Source organism: Carassius auratus, linkage group LG30F, assembly GCF_003368295.1.
Source record: "Carassius auratus strain Wakin linkage group LG30F, ASM336829v1, whole genome shotgun sequence".
Classification (NCBI taxonomy): domain Eukaryota; kingdom Metazoa; phylum Chordata; class Actinopteri; order Cypriniformes; family Cyprinidae; genus Carassius; species Carassius auratus.
This window is the reverse complement of record NC_039294.1, coordinates 1,567,501-1,586,490: the sequence shown is the minus strand read 5'-3', so window position 1 is coordinate 1,586,490 and position 18,990 is coordinate 1,567,501. Positions and strand designations below refer to the sequence as shown.

Below are 18,990 nucleotides of genomic sequence, written 5' to 3'. Positions count from 1 at the left end.
TAAATCACTAATCACTGTTTCTTAGAGGACGTTTGCCCTCCTTCCTCCAGAGGGCGCTTGATGGCTCATAAAACCGGGACTTCACAATTAAATAGCACTTTTTTGTGTGTTTTGTTGAATTATTGTGCATCACTAATTGAAAAGTTAAAAGTTTCAACGGGAAATAATTAGAATATTCTTTTGAAATTATTTTTAAAAATCACATGTTTTAATATAAGTAAATAATTGTGACAAATGACCATGCATTTAGCGACTGGTCCAATTTACACCTGAATAGTTACATTTTATATTTTATTTAAAAACAATGGGGAAAGGGTGAAACAAAATAATAATCATTTAGCCCCTATCGTTGCGGACCAATCAGAGACAAGTTCCTGGCTTTACGCCCCGCCCTTTGTGTCATCTGGTTTCAGAGCAGCTTTGCTGGATGGCCATTCTCCGCGCTTGGTCTGTTTTTTATGACGTAAATGCAGTAATCTCTCTTTTTTTATCCCCCCACGTGTTTGAGTATGAGGTAAATATTGGCACCAGTCCCTTCTTTTTCATAAGTAGGCCATATGTGCCTATTTTCAGTCTAAAATCTCAGCAGGTTAATGTTTTGTTTGTTTGATATTCTTTAACAACCCATTTTCAGATATGACATAAATTATGTTTACAATTATTTTAAAGGTTCAGCATTAAATGTTTGTCTTTGACAGAGACAAGGGACACAATAGTGTACCCAAAAATAAGTCACATGACAAAGAAAACATCCAGCATGTGTTGTTTCCCATTTAGAGTCACCTGACCTCAGATAAACTTCTAATACATGGACAGATAATCTCTCCTGATCAACACACAAACACACACAAACCTAATCCATCTTTCACTAACAAAAAAGTAGCATGGTACTGCCAGTATTTTTTGACACAATATAGATAGAATTTGCATTTCAGTTGTTTTAAAAAAATATATTTGGATGCAGTTTAGTTGACTTTACACACACATATCATGACATTTACAGAGCAATAATACATCCACATTGAGCTGGTGTTTCTGCCATGCCAAGAACATATTCCCAGCAGCAAGAACCTTTAAAAATGCAATTGGAGTAAGATGAAATAAGGAGGTATTTAATTACAGATCCTCTACAGCTGATACGCCTATCACTTTCTGCAAACACAACCTCATGCAAGATAACATATATAACCTTAAGTGCATTTTTGCTTTAATACATTGACAACTGCATATTTAACATATCCAGGACATGTTTAGAAAAATCATGTTAAAATATCAGAATCAGATATGATCTTCGTGCTTTTGTTGAACATTTTTTCATTATTGTTTTGCAGTGCATTATAATGTTCTGATTATAAAACTAAAAATATTGATACAGATATTTATATGCATTTTTTGTAAGTAGTCTGCTATATTGTTACAAATTGATTTACTTAACAAGCATTACATTATCAGAACTGCGTCAGATGTTGAAGTAAAAATCAGCATCTGCACATATTTTGCATATTTTCGCTCAATTTGAGCCTCTAGTTTCAAATGAGGTGTTTTTTCCTCCTCACGTTTGAGCTCCACTAGGCTATATATCATATGAATCATAACTACTGCTTCATGAAGGACCAAGTGTGGCTGGTTTCCGCTGGAATTGTGCACTTGACATCTTTGTTTTGTGCTTAGATGCCATCTGCAGGTCACTAATACAGCTATAACTTTCTTGTGAATAAAAATACTGCAATGAAATTCTAGCAAATAAATAAATATTGACGAAAATTTTAAGGGAAATGGTTGTAAGTCAATGATCACGGGCCACAATAAGATTCTGTCTAGGTAATGTGAGCTTGCTACAGGTTAGCCTACATAAAAAATGAATTGTATTTTATATTTCAGCTCATCTCGAATCGAACTGATTTTGGAAAATCGCTCAGTCTTTTATGACCGTAATTATTTGTATTTTTCATTTTACAAAAATGAGACCTTAAAATTGCATTTATTTTTTTAAATGACATAATGCAACAAATGCATGCAGTCACTGGATGTTGTTTAATACATCACCAGCAGGAGGAGACAAAGCTGTTCGAAAAACACAGAGGGGATGGACAGAGCAACATGTATTATAACAAGACCTCGAGTACATTTTTGCTTTAATGTATTGACGACTGCTTAATAAAGATCATCAGGACGTCATTTTTGTAAAAGGGTGAGATTTCTTTTTTTCTCCCTGATGCATAACTAATTTATTTTTTTTTCTAACATCCTTTGAAAAACACTTTGATGGGTCGAGCGGAAGTTCTCAGGTGTCTTTCTGTCTGTTTACTGAAGCATGTAAAGGAAACATCCGTTTGTCCATCTAAAGAGCACCTGCTGACCGTCTGACCCCAGGATTGTTCAGCTAGTTCATGTTGCTCTGCCCTCAAGGCAAAGGTGTAGTTATACACCAACAGCAGCTGCAAGCTGACCTTTCATCTGGCACCAGCTTTTTCAGCTCCAAAAAAAAGCTAATTCTAAAGAAAAAGCAACCAGACCAAACAAAGAGAAACGTCAGAAAACAGCTAAAATAAACCATAAGAACATCAAGTCAACTGTATTTTTTAGAAGTTAAGAACGTTTAAGACCTTCAATTTTTAAATGTTTAAAAAAATGCTTTATGTTGGTTATGCGAATGCTAGGAAAAACATTAAAGAGCGTTCCATTGAATCATTGTGCATACATTATGGGAAGTATAAGTAGTTATGTTTAAAAAATGAACTTACATCCTTATAAAAAAGAAAAAGGTCTGAACAATGTCTAAATAGTGTTTTGAATGAATGAATGAATGAATAAGTGAATAAGACATTTATATAGCATTTGTGTGTGAGTGTGTGTGTTACTGTTTTGAGAATGTTATCAACACATAACTTTAAACGAACATTCTGCGAACTGGAAGAATGTTTGTTCATAACTTTGAGAGAACGTTCTGAGAATGTTCTCTGTTAGCTGGGTATTTGCTAACTGGGACTAAGACATGAAGATTCTAAGATGATATTAATATTATAAAATCATGCTTTTCTCTAAAAAGCTGTTTTGTAGCCTACTGTAGAAACACAAAAAATAATAATAATAATTGGACATATGCTCTGACAAATAACACTCTAATGACATTTCATTAAAATTATTCTCAAAACATTTTTTTGCAAACATGCTGCAAATATTGATAACATCATAAAGACTATTATTCAAAAAAAAATTTCATTCGAAGTGAATGTTCATCAAGTTGGTGTACAAATGACATCGTAAGAACGTTTCATGATAACATTATGAAAGCTTCAGGCAAATGACAATATAAGAATATTCTAAGAATGTTATATTAATGTTTTCTCTGAACATTTATTAAGTACAAATAACATCAGGATGTTCAAAGAACATTATTCTAAGAATTTACAAACTATGAATAAGAACCCCAATAAACAATAATATTTTGTCCTTATATTTACCTAACTTTTAAAGACTGTTAGTGAAAGTTATGTGATTGTTCCCTGTTAGCTGGGGCACTGATCATTTGCATCGGCCTGTCACAACATTATCAGGGTACAGGATACTTCAGATAATAAAACGACACTGGATAAGGAAGGCGGATGAGTCACTACATTGTATGAAACAAAAAAATGGCTAATGTTGTCTCTCGTTCTTGTGTATACGAATGACACACTTTACACTGCAGGTAAAGGCAATTTATATCTATATTTACATTTACATTTCTTAATTTAGCAGAAGCTTTTATCTAAAGTGAATTTTAAATGAGAAATACCTTACAACAAGCTCTTTATCAGAAGGAGACAACACATCTGAGTGTCCCATAACACATTTCATATCTAACTCTGTTTGTTTTACGTTCTTGTGTTTTCAGCACAGTGAGTGCTAAAGCAGCTATCCCGTGTCATGTGACCCCTGCTGGCCCCTGACACCGCCGCGGGACTGAGACCCAACACTATATATAGCACAGATGAGGGCTCAATGTGCATCTCCAAATACACCAGCTCTCTGGCTTCAAGATGAAGGGCTCGGGGGAGATCGAAAAATAAGGGTCAATAGCCTTAATCTTCATATAACGCTATCATTTTTCACTTCCATTACTGATCAGGGGTGCGTTTCCCAAAACCATAGTTGCTTACTAAGTTAGTAACTTTGTTGGTTGCAATGCAATTTCCCATTGCCAACCAAGTAAGTTGCTAACAGGTTAGCAACTATGATTTTGGGAAATGCACCCCTGATTTGGTCTACATACGTCTGATATTAGACCAGCTATAAAGTCAATGTGTATCTCATTTTATAATCCAGATTTATGGAAGCTGTTCAAAGACGCAAAACATGCAACTCCTTTGCTTCTGTTTTGTTTGGAAACTGGCATTATTGTTATTTTATTATAATTCCACACACAGTTGTGGTTAATTTCATGCATTAGCATTATTGATGCAAAAAATGACATGTTTCAGCTTTGTACGAATGGTGCTTTATAAATTAGATGTATTAATTAATTAGGACAAGTTCATCAAAACATGTAATTCCGAATTAGTGTTTTTCATTTGTAAAATATTCAGTAAAACACAAACATCTCTACAATAGACTAAATAGCCTGTGTGATTAAATGTTAAACTCAAATACAAAGAATCAATATTAATTGGTTGTTATAAAAAATTAAGATCCCTTTCCTTGTTTTCATGATCTACTGGCAGAGGAAAACTTTAAGCACCAAAAATGAGTAATATTTACATATTCAGTATGTCCATGATTAGTTTTTACATTATTCATAAGAGCTTTTAAGACTTGAAGACTGTAAACAGTGTGATGTGTTCTGATGATAGTTACTAGTAAAGGTCATTATTAATAATTTTTGTTTTGAAATTCAACCCTGAAACCTATAGCTGTACATTTTAATACAGGATAGCCAGAAAAAGAATTAGAAAAAGAACAGACATGCATAGATTACAAAATTATTTACATATTCCATGGATGCATATTATTCAGTGATTTCAAAGTGCATACATTGAATGTGATTGTCTGAAAACATTGCTTGACTAATTCCATCATCTACGTCTCTTTTATAAGCATGTTCATTCAGAGCTGGACTGCAGATCTTGTGCTGGATCTGTCCTGCTCCTGCTTTCATTACTAACATCTCTGTTCAGTTCGACAGACAGAGCGACCCGGTGGACATCCTTCTCCCGGAGCACAGCATGACAAAAATACTGGCATATTAAACATCCTTCTAAAGAAACAGAAACAGAAACACAAAGAAATCAGAAAAAGCTTTTCCAGATCTGTTCCTGTAGCAGTAAAACCTTGTTCATTTTATTTATTTGAATGTCATTAAACAATTTAAAGGGCATCAAAAAATGGCGAACAATATAAAAATGTTAAATGACAATATGTTACCGTGCTGAAATGCACAGCGAAGAAGATGGTGATGATGAGGATGCCGATGATGATGGATGCGATGGACACATAGAGCGCCATCTTCCCTAAACGCCTTGATCCCTCATAATCCCCCTGATCATAACTATTTCTGGACTATAAAAGACAGATTCAAATATTTAGAGACATGACAAAGCTTTTCACTCTTTCTTTGTGATGTGTGTTTGTGTGTGTTCATCCAGTCACACTAATATCAGCAATCAAACCAACAGTTATCTTTAGTCTTGCATGCAGTTGCTGCCCTGATAGCATATCTACATCTGCAAGATGTGTGTTAAAGATTGCTTCATCTGGAAAGCATCTGCTGTGTTCAAACATCTTTAAGATGTCACTTTCACATACATTCTAAATCATAAACATCTTATTTCCTAAATGTCTATTTGACATCTACCAGGAAATGTCTAGGAGATTTATTGCAAGTGAGCAAAGACTCTGAAAAGTATGTCTTACAGATGTAAACGCACATCAAAAAGACATCTCTGATATGTATTTGTGCTATCAGGGTAAGGAGTCGTATGATTCTGCTCTAAGAAAGACTGTTTCCACCACTGAATAAAAAATAAAACGGTAAAGGTAGTTGCGAGTTCATATCTTGCAGTTCTGACTTTATAACACGCAATTGCGAGTTATAAAATTAAAATTGGGAGTTATAAAGTCAGAATTGTGAGATATAAACTCGCAATTGCAACAAAAAAAAACTCAGAATTGCGACTTTGTATTCAGACTTTTTTGTCTTGCGATTCTGACTTTATAACTTGCAATTCTGAGAACATAAAGTTGCTATTCTGAGTTTTTTCTAGCAACTGCGAGTTTATATCACAGTTCTGACTTTATAACTCACAATTGCGAGTTTTGATCATGCAATTCTTAGTTTGTGAGATATGAACTTGTAATTCTGAGAAAAAAGTCACAATTGCGAGTTTATATCACACAATTCTGAGAATTTTGAGGAAAAAAAGTAGCATTTTAGTGGCGGAAATGCGCTTCCATACAGTTCTCTAGCTTTGGTTGGCTATTTATTTATATTTTCTTATATTATTTATTTCCTGTTTTATCATAGGTGCTAGGTTAAAATTGTGTGATTGCTTGAACAAGTAATAAACAAGCACATCTCTTTACAGCAGGAATCATGTTCAGAGCACAAAGAGACAGTCTTTGTGGGGGGCAGCTGTGGCCTAATGGTTAGAGAGTTGGACTTGTAACCCAAAAGTCACAGGTTTGAGTCTCGGTGCTGGAAGGAGTTGTAGGTGGAGGGGAGTTAATCAACAGCTCTCTCTTCCGCCCTCAATATGGCTGAAGTGCCCTTGAGCAAGGCACTGAACCCCCTGGCGCTGGATCTATAGCTGCCCACTGCTCCAGGTGTGTGTTCACTTCTCACTGCTGTGTGTGTGCACTTGGATTAGTTAAATGCAGAGCACCAATTCCGAGTATGGGTTACTGTACTTGGCAAATGTCACGACTTGCACTTTTTTTCACTAGTCCCTCAGTTTCACAGACAAGGCTTAAGCCTAGTCCCAGACTAAAATGTCTGAGCTGTTTAAACTGAAAGAAACTTGCACTGGTTGATCATAAAATATATCTATGCCTTTGCTTTGTCTCAAGAGTGTTTTTTTTTTTTTTTTTTCTAATTAAACTATGGCCTAATTCTGGTTTAGTCTAAACCTTGTCTGTGAAACCAGGCCAATTTGTTAAGCATTTAACACAAGATTGCTAAAAATCAAATAAAGGTATAGTATGTAATGTTGACAGTAAGCTGTTAAAATGGTACTGCAATCCAAAATCAAAATATTGAAGAGATATGTTTCTCCCGCCACTACCCCTCTTCAGACTCAAAGCTCATGCGGGTTGCCAGATTGAGGCAATGAGCTTTACACTGCAAGTTGATAAGATGATTAATGCGTGTTATAATATGCTATTAAGTGTGTGTGTGTGTGTGTGTGTAAAGACTTCTAACACTAGTTTGCTCTATTCTTTTTTTATTCTATATGTTTTCTTTTTATTTATTATATTATTTAAAATCCCTTGCTATGTGTACTGTGTTTAACCTAACTGAGACTTGTTATAGCACTTATATATCATTGCTCTTTTTGTTGTTTTTGATTGCTTCCACTGTCCTCATTTGTAAGTCGCTTTGGATAAAAGCGTCTGCTAAATGAATAAATGTAAATGTAAGTTGGATGCTGAGATTTTTTTTTTTTGAAAGGTAGAATATGCAAGTTCGTTGGCAGGTTTTCATGGAGGAAATATGCGGTGTTTTCTGCCAGGGGGTGGGCACAATCACACAGACCAAAGCAAAAACAGATATTCCGACATGGAATACACATCTCAAAGCAGAATAACTAGCTGTAGCATTGTTTTGGTTTATTTTTCTGTAAAACAAGTATGTGAACTTAAATTTATTATGGTATTTATACATTAGCACACACACACACACACACACACACACAAAAAACATATACAGCACCTTTAATTAAAAATAAACCTTAATAAACCTTGACACAAACTGTTCTATTAATACAAGCCCCTGATTTCATGCAGACATTAATATAAATACAGATAAAATCTTGAGCGGTTTCCAGTACACATATGATTGTTAACTCACCATTACAGAAAAGACCAGGGCTAAAATGTTGACAGGGTAGGCCGGACAGAAGCAGGTGAGGATGGTCAGGAGCAGATAGTTTCTTAGAGGAGGTCGTGGAGTTGTAGAACCGAACCAGATGTGATATAAATCCAAGTTCCCGTTCAGAGAACTCTTCACGTCCGTCTGTGAGCCGCCTGTCGCCATGATGGCAGGCGAACACTCTGATAACACACAGATATTCGAGTGTGGAGAAAAACAGGTTAAAAAAGTTCAAAGAGATTAATAAATTCACCAAGGTTCAATGAGAACTGTGCAGGCTGTAAGGAAACAAGATGAAATGAAAAGTATTTTGGGCAGGACGGTGTTTAGGCAAGAAGAACCCGTGAGTAACGGGATCAGGGAGATGAGACACTTTCCCATGGACGGGTTCCAGGTCCAGCAACGTTTAAGTTTCTGTGATTTTCTGATTTTCCATATCACAGAAAGATTTGGCAAAAATGTAAAACTATAAAATGACACCAGGACAGTCTCACAGACCTAGACTAATAATAGAATCAAATGCAGAAATGGTGAGAAACCGAGTTTGTTTATGTGTGTGTGTGCTTGGCATGGGGCCAGCGAGTGGTATTGGGGTCACAGGGTATCAGGTGTGTGTTATGGGACAGAGATGAACATAACAGAGTAAGAGGAGCAAATCAACCACGTCTGTTCCCATGTCTTGAAGTGTTGGACGTCTTTTCACCTGTTTGTTTACTTGGTGCACTGGAATCCTGCTAGCTTTATGAACAATGGTTATTAAATGGTTAAATAGTTAAATGTTAGAGAAGGATTTAAAATATCTACTCTTATTAATTTTTTCATGAAAATATACATTTTGCACCACAGCAGGAAACATTTTCAGCAATTTTTATACACAGAAAATGTATCAAAAGCTATACACTGGAGAAATTGAATATTCAAATCAAATGTTAAAGAAGATCTATATTTATTAATTCTATTTTATTGATAATTATTTATGGTATTGCATAATTATTATAATATATCATTATTCTAGTATTGCTGATGTACTATATTTTAATATTTAGATTTTTGAAGGCTTTTTTTATATTTTATGTTTTCATTGCTATGTGTATAAAAAAAACAAATTATTTTACATTTCATTTTTGTTGTTTTCAAACGACTGCATATAGTTTATTATTATTTGTCTTTTTTAGGTTTCTAGCTTGTTCTTGCTAAAATAAAATAAGTTTATGATTTTTTTAAATGTTATTTCAATTTATTTTAAGTAATGTTTTTTATGGTTTTAGTCTTAGCATTAGTTAACTATTATAACCCTGATACAAAAAGTTTCATTTGTTTAAAGTTTTTTTAATATTGAAACCTTAATTTATCTTTAAAATATTTGATATATAAAAGCATAAAAAAAATATTTTATTAATAATCCCTTAATTTTGATGACTTTATTCTGAAACAATTATATACACGTAAAAATATTTTTAAATATTTGTAATTACGTAATCTTTAAAAAGTACTCAGATTTTTGTCCAAATTTTTTATTCTTTTATATTCTGTTTTTATGAAATGGTTAATATTCAGGGTTTACAACATTCCATATTCCAAATCCATATTAACTTTTCCACAGAATATTTTCGGTTTTGCTTTTGCATGAACTACTCAAATTACATTACAAAGAGTCCAATCCATTCTGCATACTACCAAAACAATCTCTGCTAACACTCCCTGAAAATGCAATAAAAACCACAAAGAAAATAATGAACGCAGAGACCATCAAATGGAATGTTTTAAAATAATTTATTAGGATCTTTTTACTTGAAAATTTCCAGAGGTGAAAAATAAAAAAATACAGTAAAGGGACAGCAGACCAGCGTATTTGAGCATCAGGTCACAGTGTTGACGTGCAGCTCCACAGCAACGGGACGGAGCGCCGCCCACTGATGCTTTCCAGTTTCGCCGCTGATCCCCTTCAACAAGTCCTCCAAACAAACAGCTAACATGTACGGTAAAAATCTGAGAAACTTTCAAGGGGTTAAAACGGATCTTGAAAAATATAGCTTTTTTTCTGAAAAATAATTCTTAATGCCACATAACCGCCGTCGTATTCGTACCACTGTTAACGGCGTTCGTTATTACTTGAGTGTAAAAATAACTTATTGCTTTTTGTTGGTTAAATAGTTACAGTGTGTGCCGTGCAGTAGTTTTGTGAGGCGTCCCTGTCAGCTGGAGATTCGGTCGTCACGTGACCACTGCTCCAAAGAGAGGCTACACGTGTCAAATGGAAGACTGGAAACAAATGCAATTAAGTAGAAATCAAACAGATGCAATGTTGCTGAAATGGAAAAAAAAATCACTCTGGATGCGTGTTATTAGTCAAGCGTAACAATTTTCCCAGAAGGCCTCTATTAGAGCTGTGTTGACAGAGACGTTCCTCTCCTTTACTGGCAGAGACGAGACAGTTTCAAAGGTGGCAGTTGAATGCATGTAAACTAGCTACGTGTACATCCATACTTCAGTTACACTCACACACGCATCCAAAACACACAACGACAGGTGTAACAGCGCTCAGACTCCTTTGCGTTGTAAATTTGTCCTTCATTTCTTCCAAAAACAGCATTGTACCGTTGAAAAACGAAAAGAAAAAGGAGAACGGTAAAGATTTACAATAGAAGTACACCACGCAAAAAAATTATACATATAATATATGTTTCCAAAAACAGCATGAAGAGAAGCCCAGCAGCCGTGCTCTTCGAAACTGAGGCGTATCAAGACCGCGTTTCCGTTTCCCAAAAAACGGGACCAAATCAGTTGCTCTAATGGAAAACACAACCTGGTTTGTCAGCGATGTGGTTTGACGCCTCATAAGTGACAGCAAACATCAAACAACGTGGTTTCAGAATGGTTTAAAATTCAGTGAGGAAAGCGTGAGGATTCATAAAAAAACAAAACGACAGAAAGGTCTGTTGATCTGGACCATTTAGTCCGAAAAAGCATCAAACGTTTGATCGTAGTATAAATGTGAGTCGAAAGTGAGAAGAGCACAACCAAAGACCCACATCGGTCCAACTTGGTCATGAAAATGGTCTCAGAAATGCAAGATTCAATGTGAAGAAAGATGTTTGCATGTTAAAAACCATAAAGGACCCTCAACCCTCCCGCAACCCCAAGTCGATCGTTCTTTCCGAACCCTCCCAAAATCCATGCAATATGTACAGTATCTACAAAAAGAAGCTGAACAATGAGCCTCAACAAGAGCAGAACCCATTTCTGTGTAAAAATGTGTCAGATATTCTTACATCTGAAAAAAAATGCAGATTCATGCAGAAAATTCATGAGTGAGGCCGATGTTTCTCGCGTAAAAACCAATTGTACGAAAAAAATAACCGATTCAGCTTAGGAAATGTTCGAATAACATTATATATGCTGAGTAAAAACTACCAAAATATACATTTTTGTCCTGTTTTTTTTATGGATTTGATTCATTCTTCATTCATTTGTTCTGTGTTGTTTAGATTCGTTTAAAAAATAAACAAATCCTTGTTTTTTTCAGCTTCGTGCTCCTTCTCTCTCTTTCTCTCTTTCTCAACATCATCTGTTACAGCATGAGTACAGTAAAAACATAAAAACACAGTCAGCAAAAATATGTAACAAATGCAGAAAAACATTTTCTGAAAAAAAAAAAAACGTTTCTAAACGTACAATCAAACAATATTGTTTTGACAAGGTTTTTTTTTTTTTTTTTAAATACGGCAGCATATCATAAATGAGTTTGATACATCAGAAAGGAAATACGGGATGAGGAAAACGAAAAGTGATGTTAGTAGAGAATAGAGAAAAATAAAAGGTGGAAACTCCAGAGCACGTGGGGTTCGTCCAATAAACACGTCACGTCGTCACAAGCACGTGAGTTTCTCCTCCCACGCTGGACCCTGATTGGACGCCCCTCAGTGGTAGCCATTGGTAAAGGCTGTTGCAATCAAAGGACCCTTGGAGGAGAAAAAAAAGAGGTGTTAAAAAATCTTTTGAGCAATGGAAGTCTTTGTGGCAAGATATTCTTGAGAGATTTCAAGCAGGAATGCAAAGCTCATATTTTTATTGCATTTTGCTCATTGCAATTTTATGTATAAAATGTGTTAGGAATGTGTTAAGTTGTTTCAGTGGTTGTCATCTCTGGTGCAGTGTGTTCTTATGCTGTCTTTGCTAACCAAAACAAAAACTATTAAAAATATATTTTTTTTCTTTTCAATTTAAAAGAATCTGAAATAAAATAAAAGTATTAGATGAAAAACCTAAACTTTACGCAAAAATGTAAAATACTGTCCTGGCAGCGAACTGAAATAGTAAGTTAAAATACTAAAATTACTACAACTAAAACTGAGATAAAAATAAATTGAAGTAGAAATATAAGTAAAAAATAAAATAAAAAAACTATATGAATTAAAATATGAATTGATATATAAAATAAAATAAAATATATATATATACATTTTGAATTAAAAAAATTACTTCAAATATTAATAAATACTACAACAACATATAAATAAGTTTTATACTTTAAAATTGGAGAGGTCTGTTGTTAGCAGTAACTGTTATTGTTAAATAAAACTAAATAACGAAATAAAACAAAAGTATTAGATGAAAAACCTATACTTATAAAACTAGAAATTAGTAGTTAGTAGAAACTAACTGTAATAAGTACTGAAATCAAAAATCTAAAATAAAAAGATATTTAAACAAATAAAACTAATAAAAATTAGAAAAGCACATAACAAAATTGCAAAAACTTAAAATAAAATGTAAAAAAATTAATTATTAATAAATGCTACAATATTATGTAAAGACTGAAATAACACTGATACTTCGGGCCACAAAGAGTAGGGAAAAACAATGATAAATGCAAATTATAAAATATAAATTACAGTGCATACCAAAATAAATAGTAATGCACTTTCAATGGAATTCAATGGGGCTCATAAATCGAGTCGCGTGGACTTCAATATTTATTACTTTTGTCCTTTTTGACAATAAAGTTATTGAATCTGATTGAACCTACCCCGAGTCCATGTCCAAACCCTGTGCTGGGGGCGGGACTTGCCGCACTGATATAGCTGCTGATTCCTGAATCCTGATTGGCTGCTGCATACAGCTCTGCCATTGGCCCAGGGCTGCTGGTGCCCAGGAAGCCAGCGGTACGTGAAGGGGTGGAACCTACAGGACAGATGTCTTAAATATTCAGAAGGTGCTTTACAAGTGGAAAGAGTTTAATAAATCTCAAAAACTGACAGTAAATGTGATTTTGCGTACCTCTGACCACTGCTGCAGCTGCGGCCGCTGCCATTGGTCCGTAGGCCGTCAGTGGAATGGCTGAAGGACAGAGAGACACAGGATGCCACACAAATACATGTCAGTTTGAGATCCTTTAATATCCTGTTACATGTGTTAAATGTTATGGTGAAAAGTCAACTAAGCTGTGTGTTCAGTGCATGTTATTCTAATGCTTGCTTCTGGAATCTTTTTGGAAAAATGTCCACATCAGACAACTCTGTCAAGCCCTGTCATTGGGCAGGAAGTAATAATAATGTGATTTTTTTATGTATATATATATATATATATATATATATATATATATATATATATATATATATATATATATATATATATATATATATATATATATATGCAGCTTTTGTAGTCTGGATGTAATATTACTGCCTTTAAGCAGTCTTGAATGTTAATTTAAGGCTCAACCAGTGACTAGTTTAGGAAAACTTGGTTGAAAACACATGATTGCATTGCAGAAATGACACACTGCAGTTCTGTCTCGGACCTTTAATTTAAATGAAGGACAACACACACAGTTTTTTGGGAAAATCAGCAGCATGTGTGTTTCGTGTGCAGCCGTGTGTTCATGTGTGCGTGTGATTGAACACAGAGAGCTTCTTGTAAAACCAGACGAGTCACTAACCTGTGATCTCTTGGGGGTGAGAGGAAGTCAGAAGGGGTGCACGTTCTAAATGGAATTCTAGAACAGAAACGGGCAAAAGAGCGGTTTGTGAACAAACTCAGCGTAAACCAGCTCCGAGCTAAAACACCAACACACACACACACACAGTGAGTGTTTTTCCACAAGAAGTCCTATTTACGAAAACACACTGATGTACTCCATGAAAGGAGGCTTTAAAGCGGCAGAGGAGAGACACGTCTAAGCGCACAGAAACACACACAACTAGGCACTTACAGCCGGGTGCAGCTGCTACACAGGAGGAAAGGAAGGGAACAGATTGAGGTGCAGAAGGACACGAGGAACAAAAAGCACAAGGAAGAGAGAAACGGGAGGACGTCGTTAGATCGCTGATCTCAAGGTGTGGAGCTGGTTAGACATGGAGCCGTAACACACAGCGGTAAGTATTAGTGCTGGGTGCTATGATAGTATCATGCAACTGAAACATTTCACTATGCTGCGCTAGAGCCAAACGCATGGATATTAGTTTTAATAAGTCAAGCTGAACTTGTTATTAAAGACAAGTGTAGCTGTTTACGGGCGCAATGTCGCAGATCATCCAATCACTCTTTAGATTCAGTTTTTTTGGGTTTGTTTTTTAATAATGTGAAGCTGTTTCTCAACTAATGATAGACAAAACAATAATTTGTCATGAATAATCTTTTGGTTTGCATGCATCAACTAAAACTGCATCGCCACATTTTAGTAAAAACATAAATGAAATAACATGTCTATATATGTATGTCTATACACACACACACACACACACACACGCACACACACGCACACACACACACACACACATGTATGGTCAAGTGATTTAAATGCAGTATATATTAATGTATAAATAGTATATATCAATATATATTCACTTTAATCTGTAAGTATATTATAAATTATGATATATACGATAAATATAATTTTAAAGATTAATAGATAGATAAGATAGACTTGCCTGGGAACTGGTATGTGTATCCTGGTGTGATTCCTGTGTATCCACGACTGGCGTAAGTGGCCGTCTGGAACCCTGGGTAACCTGAACAGAGAAAGCATAGTGTCTAAGGCAAGGTCAGATTATTTGGTAACACTTTTCAATAATGTCTGTTTCTATAGAGTAGGGCAATTCCTGTTCCTGTTCCTGTTCTGACTCACGATATGTAAGTACGTTTTCATATGTAAAGGATTTGCCACTGATGATTCAAACACGAGTTTTGAGCAGTGTAAAGTAGGCTTGTTGTTTGTCATTTCTCTGATCACAAATGCAGACATTGTTTTATGTTTACGCGACGCGATACACAACAAAACGTGTAAAAAGACAGTGTAAGTCATTATAATCAGTAATTATGTCCCCACTGGATGCAACCAATGCCTCGTTTGTAATGGGTTTTATTGTACTTGTCTATTTGCTCCGGGACACGGCATGTTAATGTTTACAAAGTTATACCAATGATTTATACAGCACGTCATATAAAATGATAATTGAAAGCAATAATTCCTATTATAATATTTTAAGTAACTCAGAAATTAATTCACAATTAATGATTGCACTAAATCTCAATCGAATGTACCATCATAAATTAATTGTCACTTATAAATGTAAATACTGTTTATTTTTCATTGTTATTACATTTGTCTTAGTTACTGCTAAAGTATTAATAGTGAATATAAATAAAATAAAAACCGGCATTTTAATTGTTATATGGGTTATTTGATGTGTTTAGCTTTTTTTTTTCCAGCAAAATTATTTTGTTTTCAACTCTGATTTGTGTCACACTCACAAAAGTGCAGACACAAGTGCAGTCTCTGTTGTAAACAGCAGGCAGCGCTAGACTGTCACCAGAGAGAACTGCAGCGCTGCACTGACTGGATTTGCTCATATGCAGGGACGTCGGACTGAGGGTAAAACCAGTACTGATTACCAGGGCCCCAAAGGAAGAGAGGGCCCTTGAAAAGTCTGGAATATATATTTTCAAGGGTGGGGGGCCCATTAGGACTGCCTATGCATAGGGCCCGGGATCTTGTGCAGCGCCCCTGCTCATATGCATGAGTTCACTGAGATTATTTGACTTTTCCTTCTTTTAACTCACCCAGCATGCCGATACCCAGCATGAAGGCGTCCATGCCGTAGGGCATCACCCTGGAGCGGCCACGCGCCGTACCTGTCGGTGACATCACTTCCTTCGGCTGAGCTTTTTTGCACTCCACCTTCAAAATCATAAACAAATTCTCTTTAATATCAAGTTATTCTAGTTAAGTAGCATCTGAGACAAAATTACAAAACAATACAATTACATTTTCAATAAATTATTCCATCTTTTATTTTATTTTTAATTCTTTAAAATAGTTTTAGAAGAATCATCTGAGATGAAGGTGATATTGAAAAATAACTACAAATGAAAATTAAATTATTATGTTATGAATTATTATGAGTTATGAATGAGGAACTTTTGAGATCAGATTTTTTTATTATTATTATTATTATTATTATTTTATGGATCTTTCTTTTTCTACACTTTTTATTTCTTCAAATGATTTTTACATTAGAGACAAGGTTGACACTTTAAATGACTATGAACTGAGAAACTCAATGAAGTCCATGGAGGTCTGCATCAGCAACATTTGAGCGGTACAATTTTCCTCAACTAAATCACAATTGAAATCTCTTTAATATCTCATCAAGTTATTGTAGTAATTTCAATCAAATTCAATTTAATCAAAAGAAAATAATTTGGAGAAGCATCTGCAACAAAGTTGAAACTTGAAATATAATTATATAAAAGAGTCATTTTGAACAATTAAAATTTACTTTAGTAAGAGAATGACTTTTTTTCTATCTCTCTATCTATTTCTCTATCTATCTATCGATCTTATATATAGATAGATAGATAGATAGATAGATAGATAGATAGATAGATAGATAGATAGATTGATTGATGTATTCAATTATCATGTATTAAAAAGGTTCAAACACACACACACACACACACACACACACACACAGAGATAGTGTTTCATAGCAGAACACACTCTCACCATCTTGTTGTTGATCTCGTGAAAGTGGATCTCGCAGACCTTTTCCACCACGTCTTCATTCTCAAAGGTCACGAAGCCAAAACCTGCAGAGCAAGAACACACATGCACTCTTTACCAATCACAAACATAGCATTGCTTTCAAACACTGAATCTTGTGTGCTTATTTGGTCCAGTTTGATCCTGGCATGACCTTTCCCCTTCTACTTTCTCATTCTCTGTACTCTCTTTTGTTCTGTTGCCATCTGTTCATATATTCAGTTCATTCTGTCAGGAGGTTAGCTCCTCACCTGCTGTATTTACCTGTCCTACTTGATCCCGCCCACTCATCTGTCACTCACTACAGGCTCCGCCCACCAGCTGTCAGTCAGACTTTCCTTGCCAAAGTGAATGACGGTTTAACCTCTGAACTACTAACCAGCTCAGCATTACTCTTACACCTTTTTAGCAATGCCTCTAAATGGAGAGGAGACTGACGAGAAGAGAAAAGATCTTTAATATTTCACCAAGTTATTAAAAAGCAGCCTTTGAGCAATTATTTTTTCTTAATAAATTTGGTTGATCTTTTTTTTTTTACTCCAAATGAACGTTGATGCTTAACTGATGTATAAATGAGAACTCAAGTATTATTAAATATTCCTCAAGTATAAGAGAAATACCAAGTTATTCTAGTTATATTACTATTGTATAAAATAGCATATACTATTATATTATATATACTTATGCTATATTATAATATTTATAAACACAAATTGAGACTTGTTTCAAGGCCAAGTTTAGGAGAAGTTAATATATTAAATGAAATATAACTCCATTAAGTCTTCCGAACGATCAACCTTTGAGCAGTTGCATTTGTCTTCCATACAAAAATGTGTTCTTTTATTTTTAATTTTCAAATAGAAAACATAGTGAAGTTAATAGTTCATACTGAACTTCTGAGCAGGAAAATATTCCTCAAATTATTCTAGTATTTCCAAACATCAATCAAGATATCAAATACCAACGTGATATTAAAATAGTAAACACATTGTCTCCTTAACTATGAAAGAGTAAATTTGACTTTCATCTTTTGTTTATATTATATATTATTTTTTATCTTTAATATCATACATTTTAGACTAAATTGATGCTGAAGCATAAGTATAAATGAATCAAAATGCCCATATGAACGTGCAACTTTTGTGCAGTAAAATACTCTTCAAGTACAAAAGAAAAAATAAGTATCTAAAGGCAAAGTTGATATTAAAATATAAAGGAAATAAACTCCATTAAGTCTCCTAAATTATGAGTTATTAAAGAAACAATCTTTCAGCAATTAAATTTGACTTTAGTAAGAGAATTGATTCAATTTTCTTATTTTATTTTATATATTATTTTATTTATTTTATATTATATATGGATTTTTGTTTCAATTCTTCAAAAGCATTTTAGGAGAAACGTCTGAGATGAAGCTGATACTAGAGCATACTAAAGTTTACGTCTCCTGAGTTATGAATGAACAATGGTTGAGCTGTAAAATATTCCTCAAGTTCAATCAGAAAGGATACAAGAAGAGAAAAGAAGAGAGGAAATGAGAAGAGACGAGTCTCGGAGGGTCTAACATTAAGATTAAACATTACTATGAGTGCAGGTGGAAAAAGAATGGGATCCAGGTCTCCTACCAAATTTTGAAAACCTGCTTAACTGCTTATCACAATTCTGTTAGTGAGGCAAAATCCAAATATTTCTCAAACTTGATCGCAAACAAATTCCAATAGGCCTAAGGTTCTTTTCAAAACAATAAATTCTGTTCTTAATCCTATTGTTCACTCAGTTCCTGATGTAAATATTGAGACGTGCACACAATTTTCTGAATTTTTTTTTGTTCAGAAAATTCAAGATATCAGATCCCACCTCTCTCCTTTTGTCACTGATCACT

The 18,990-nt window shown here is 34.5% G+C and overlaps 2 protein-coding genes across 3 annotated transcripts in view; both read right to left on the bottom strand.

Annotated features, from left to right (window-relative positions):
- Window positions 1-1,992: 1,992 nt before the first annotated feature.
- LOC113068002 (transmembrane protein 233-like) lies at window positions 1,993-8,443 on the bottom strand. The gene is made up of 3 exons (XM_026240540.1): window positions 8,045-8,443; window positions 5,404-5,538; window positions 1,993-5,236 (listed from the first exon to the last, which is right to left on the bottom strand). Exons 1-3 carry the CDS (start codon window positions 8,228-8,230, stop codon window positions 5,225-5,227), a joined length of 333 nt encoding a protein of 110 aa, XP_026096325.1. The 5' UTR covers window positions 8,231-8,443; the 3' UTR covers window positions 1,993-5,224.
- A 1,376-nt stretch (window positions 8,444-9,819) lies between these two features.
- Window positions 9,820-18,990, bottom strand: part of LOC113068001 (RNA-binding protein Musashi homolog 1-like) — a 29,536-nt gene continuing 20,365 nt past the window's right edge. Inside the window, exons 8-14 of one of the 2 annotated variants that reach the window (XM_026240538.1) lie at window positions 17,076-17,158; window positions 16,130-16,247; window positions 14,998-15,078; window positions 14,007-14,063; window positions 13,346-13,405; window positions 13,095-13,264; window positions 9,820-12,027 (exon numbers count right to left, since the gene is read on the bottom strand). In XM_026240538.1, coding sequence (XP_026096323.1) covers window positions 11,986-12,027; window positions 13,095-13,264; window positions 13,346-13,405; window positions 14,007-14,063; window positions 14,998-15,078; window positions 16,130-16,247; window positions 17,076-17,158 — 611 coding nt within the window. In that variant the 3' untranslated portion in view covers window positions 9,820-11,985. The remainder of the gene's footprint in view (window positions 12,028-13,094; window positions 13,265-13,345; window positions 13,406-14,006; window positions 14,064-14,997; window positions 15,079-16,129; window positions 16,248-17,075; window positions 17,159-18,990) is intronic. The other variant, XM_026240539.1, reaches the window with a different exon arrangement.

Excerpts from the sequence above, each read along its gene's own strand:
- LOC113068002 (XM_026240540.1), bottom strand. The coding sequence starts at position 8,230 with ATGGCGACAGGCGGCTCACAGACGGACGTGAAGAGTTCTCTGAACGGG. Across the intron at positions 5,539-8,044 it reads CCCTGGTCTTTTCTGTAATG|TCCAGAAATAGTTATGATCA; the intron begins GTGAGTTAACAA and ends TGTCTTTTATAG.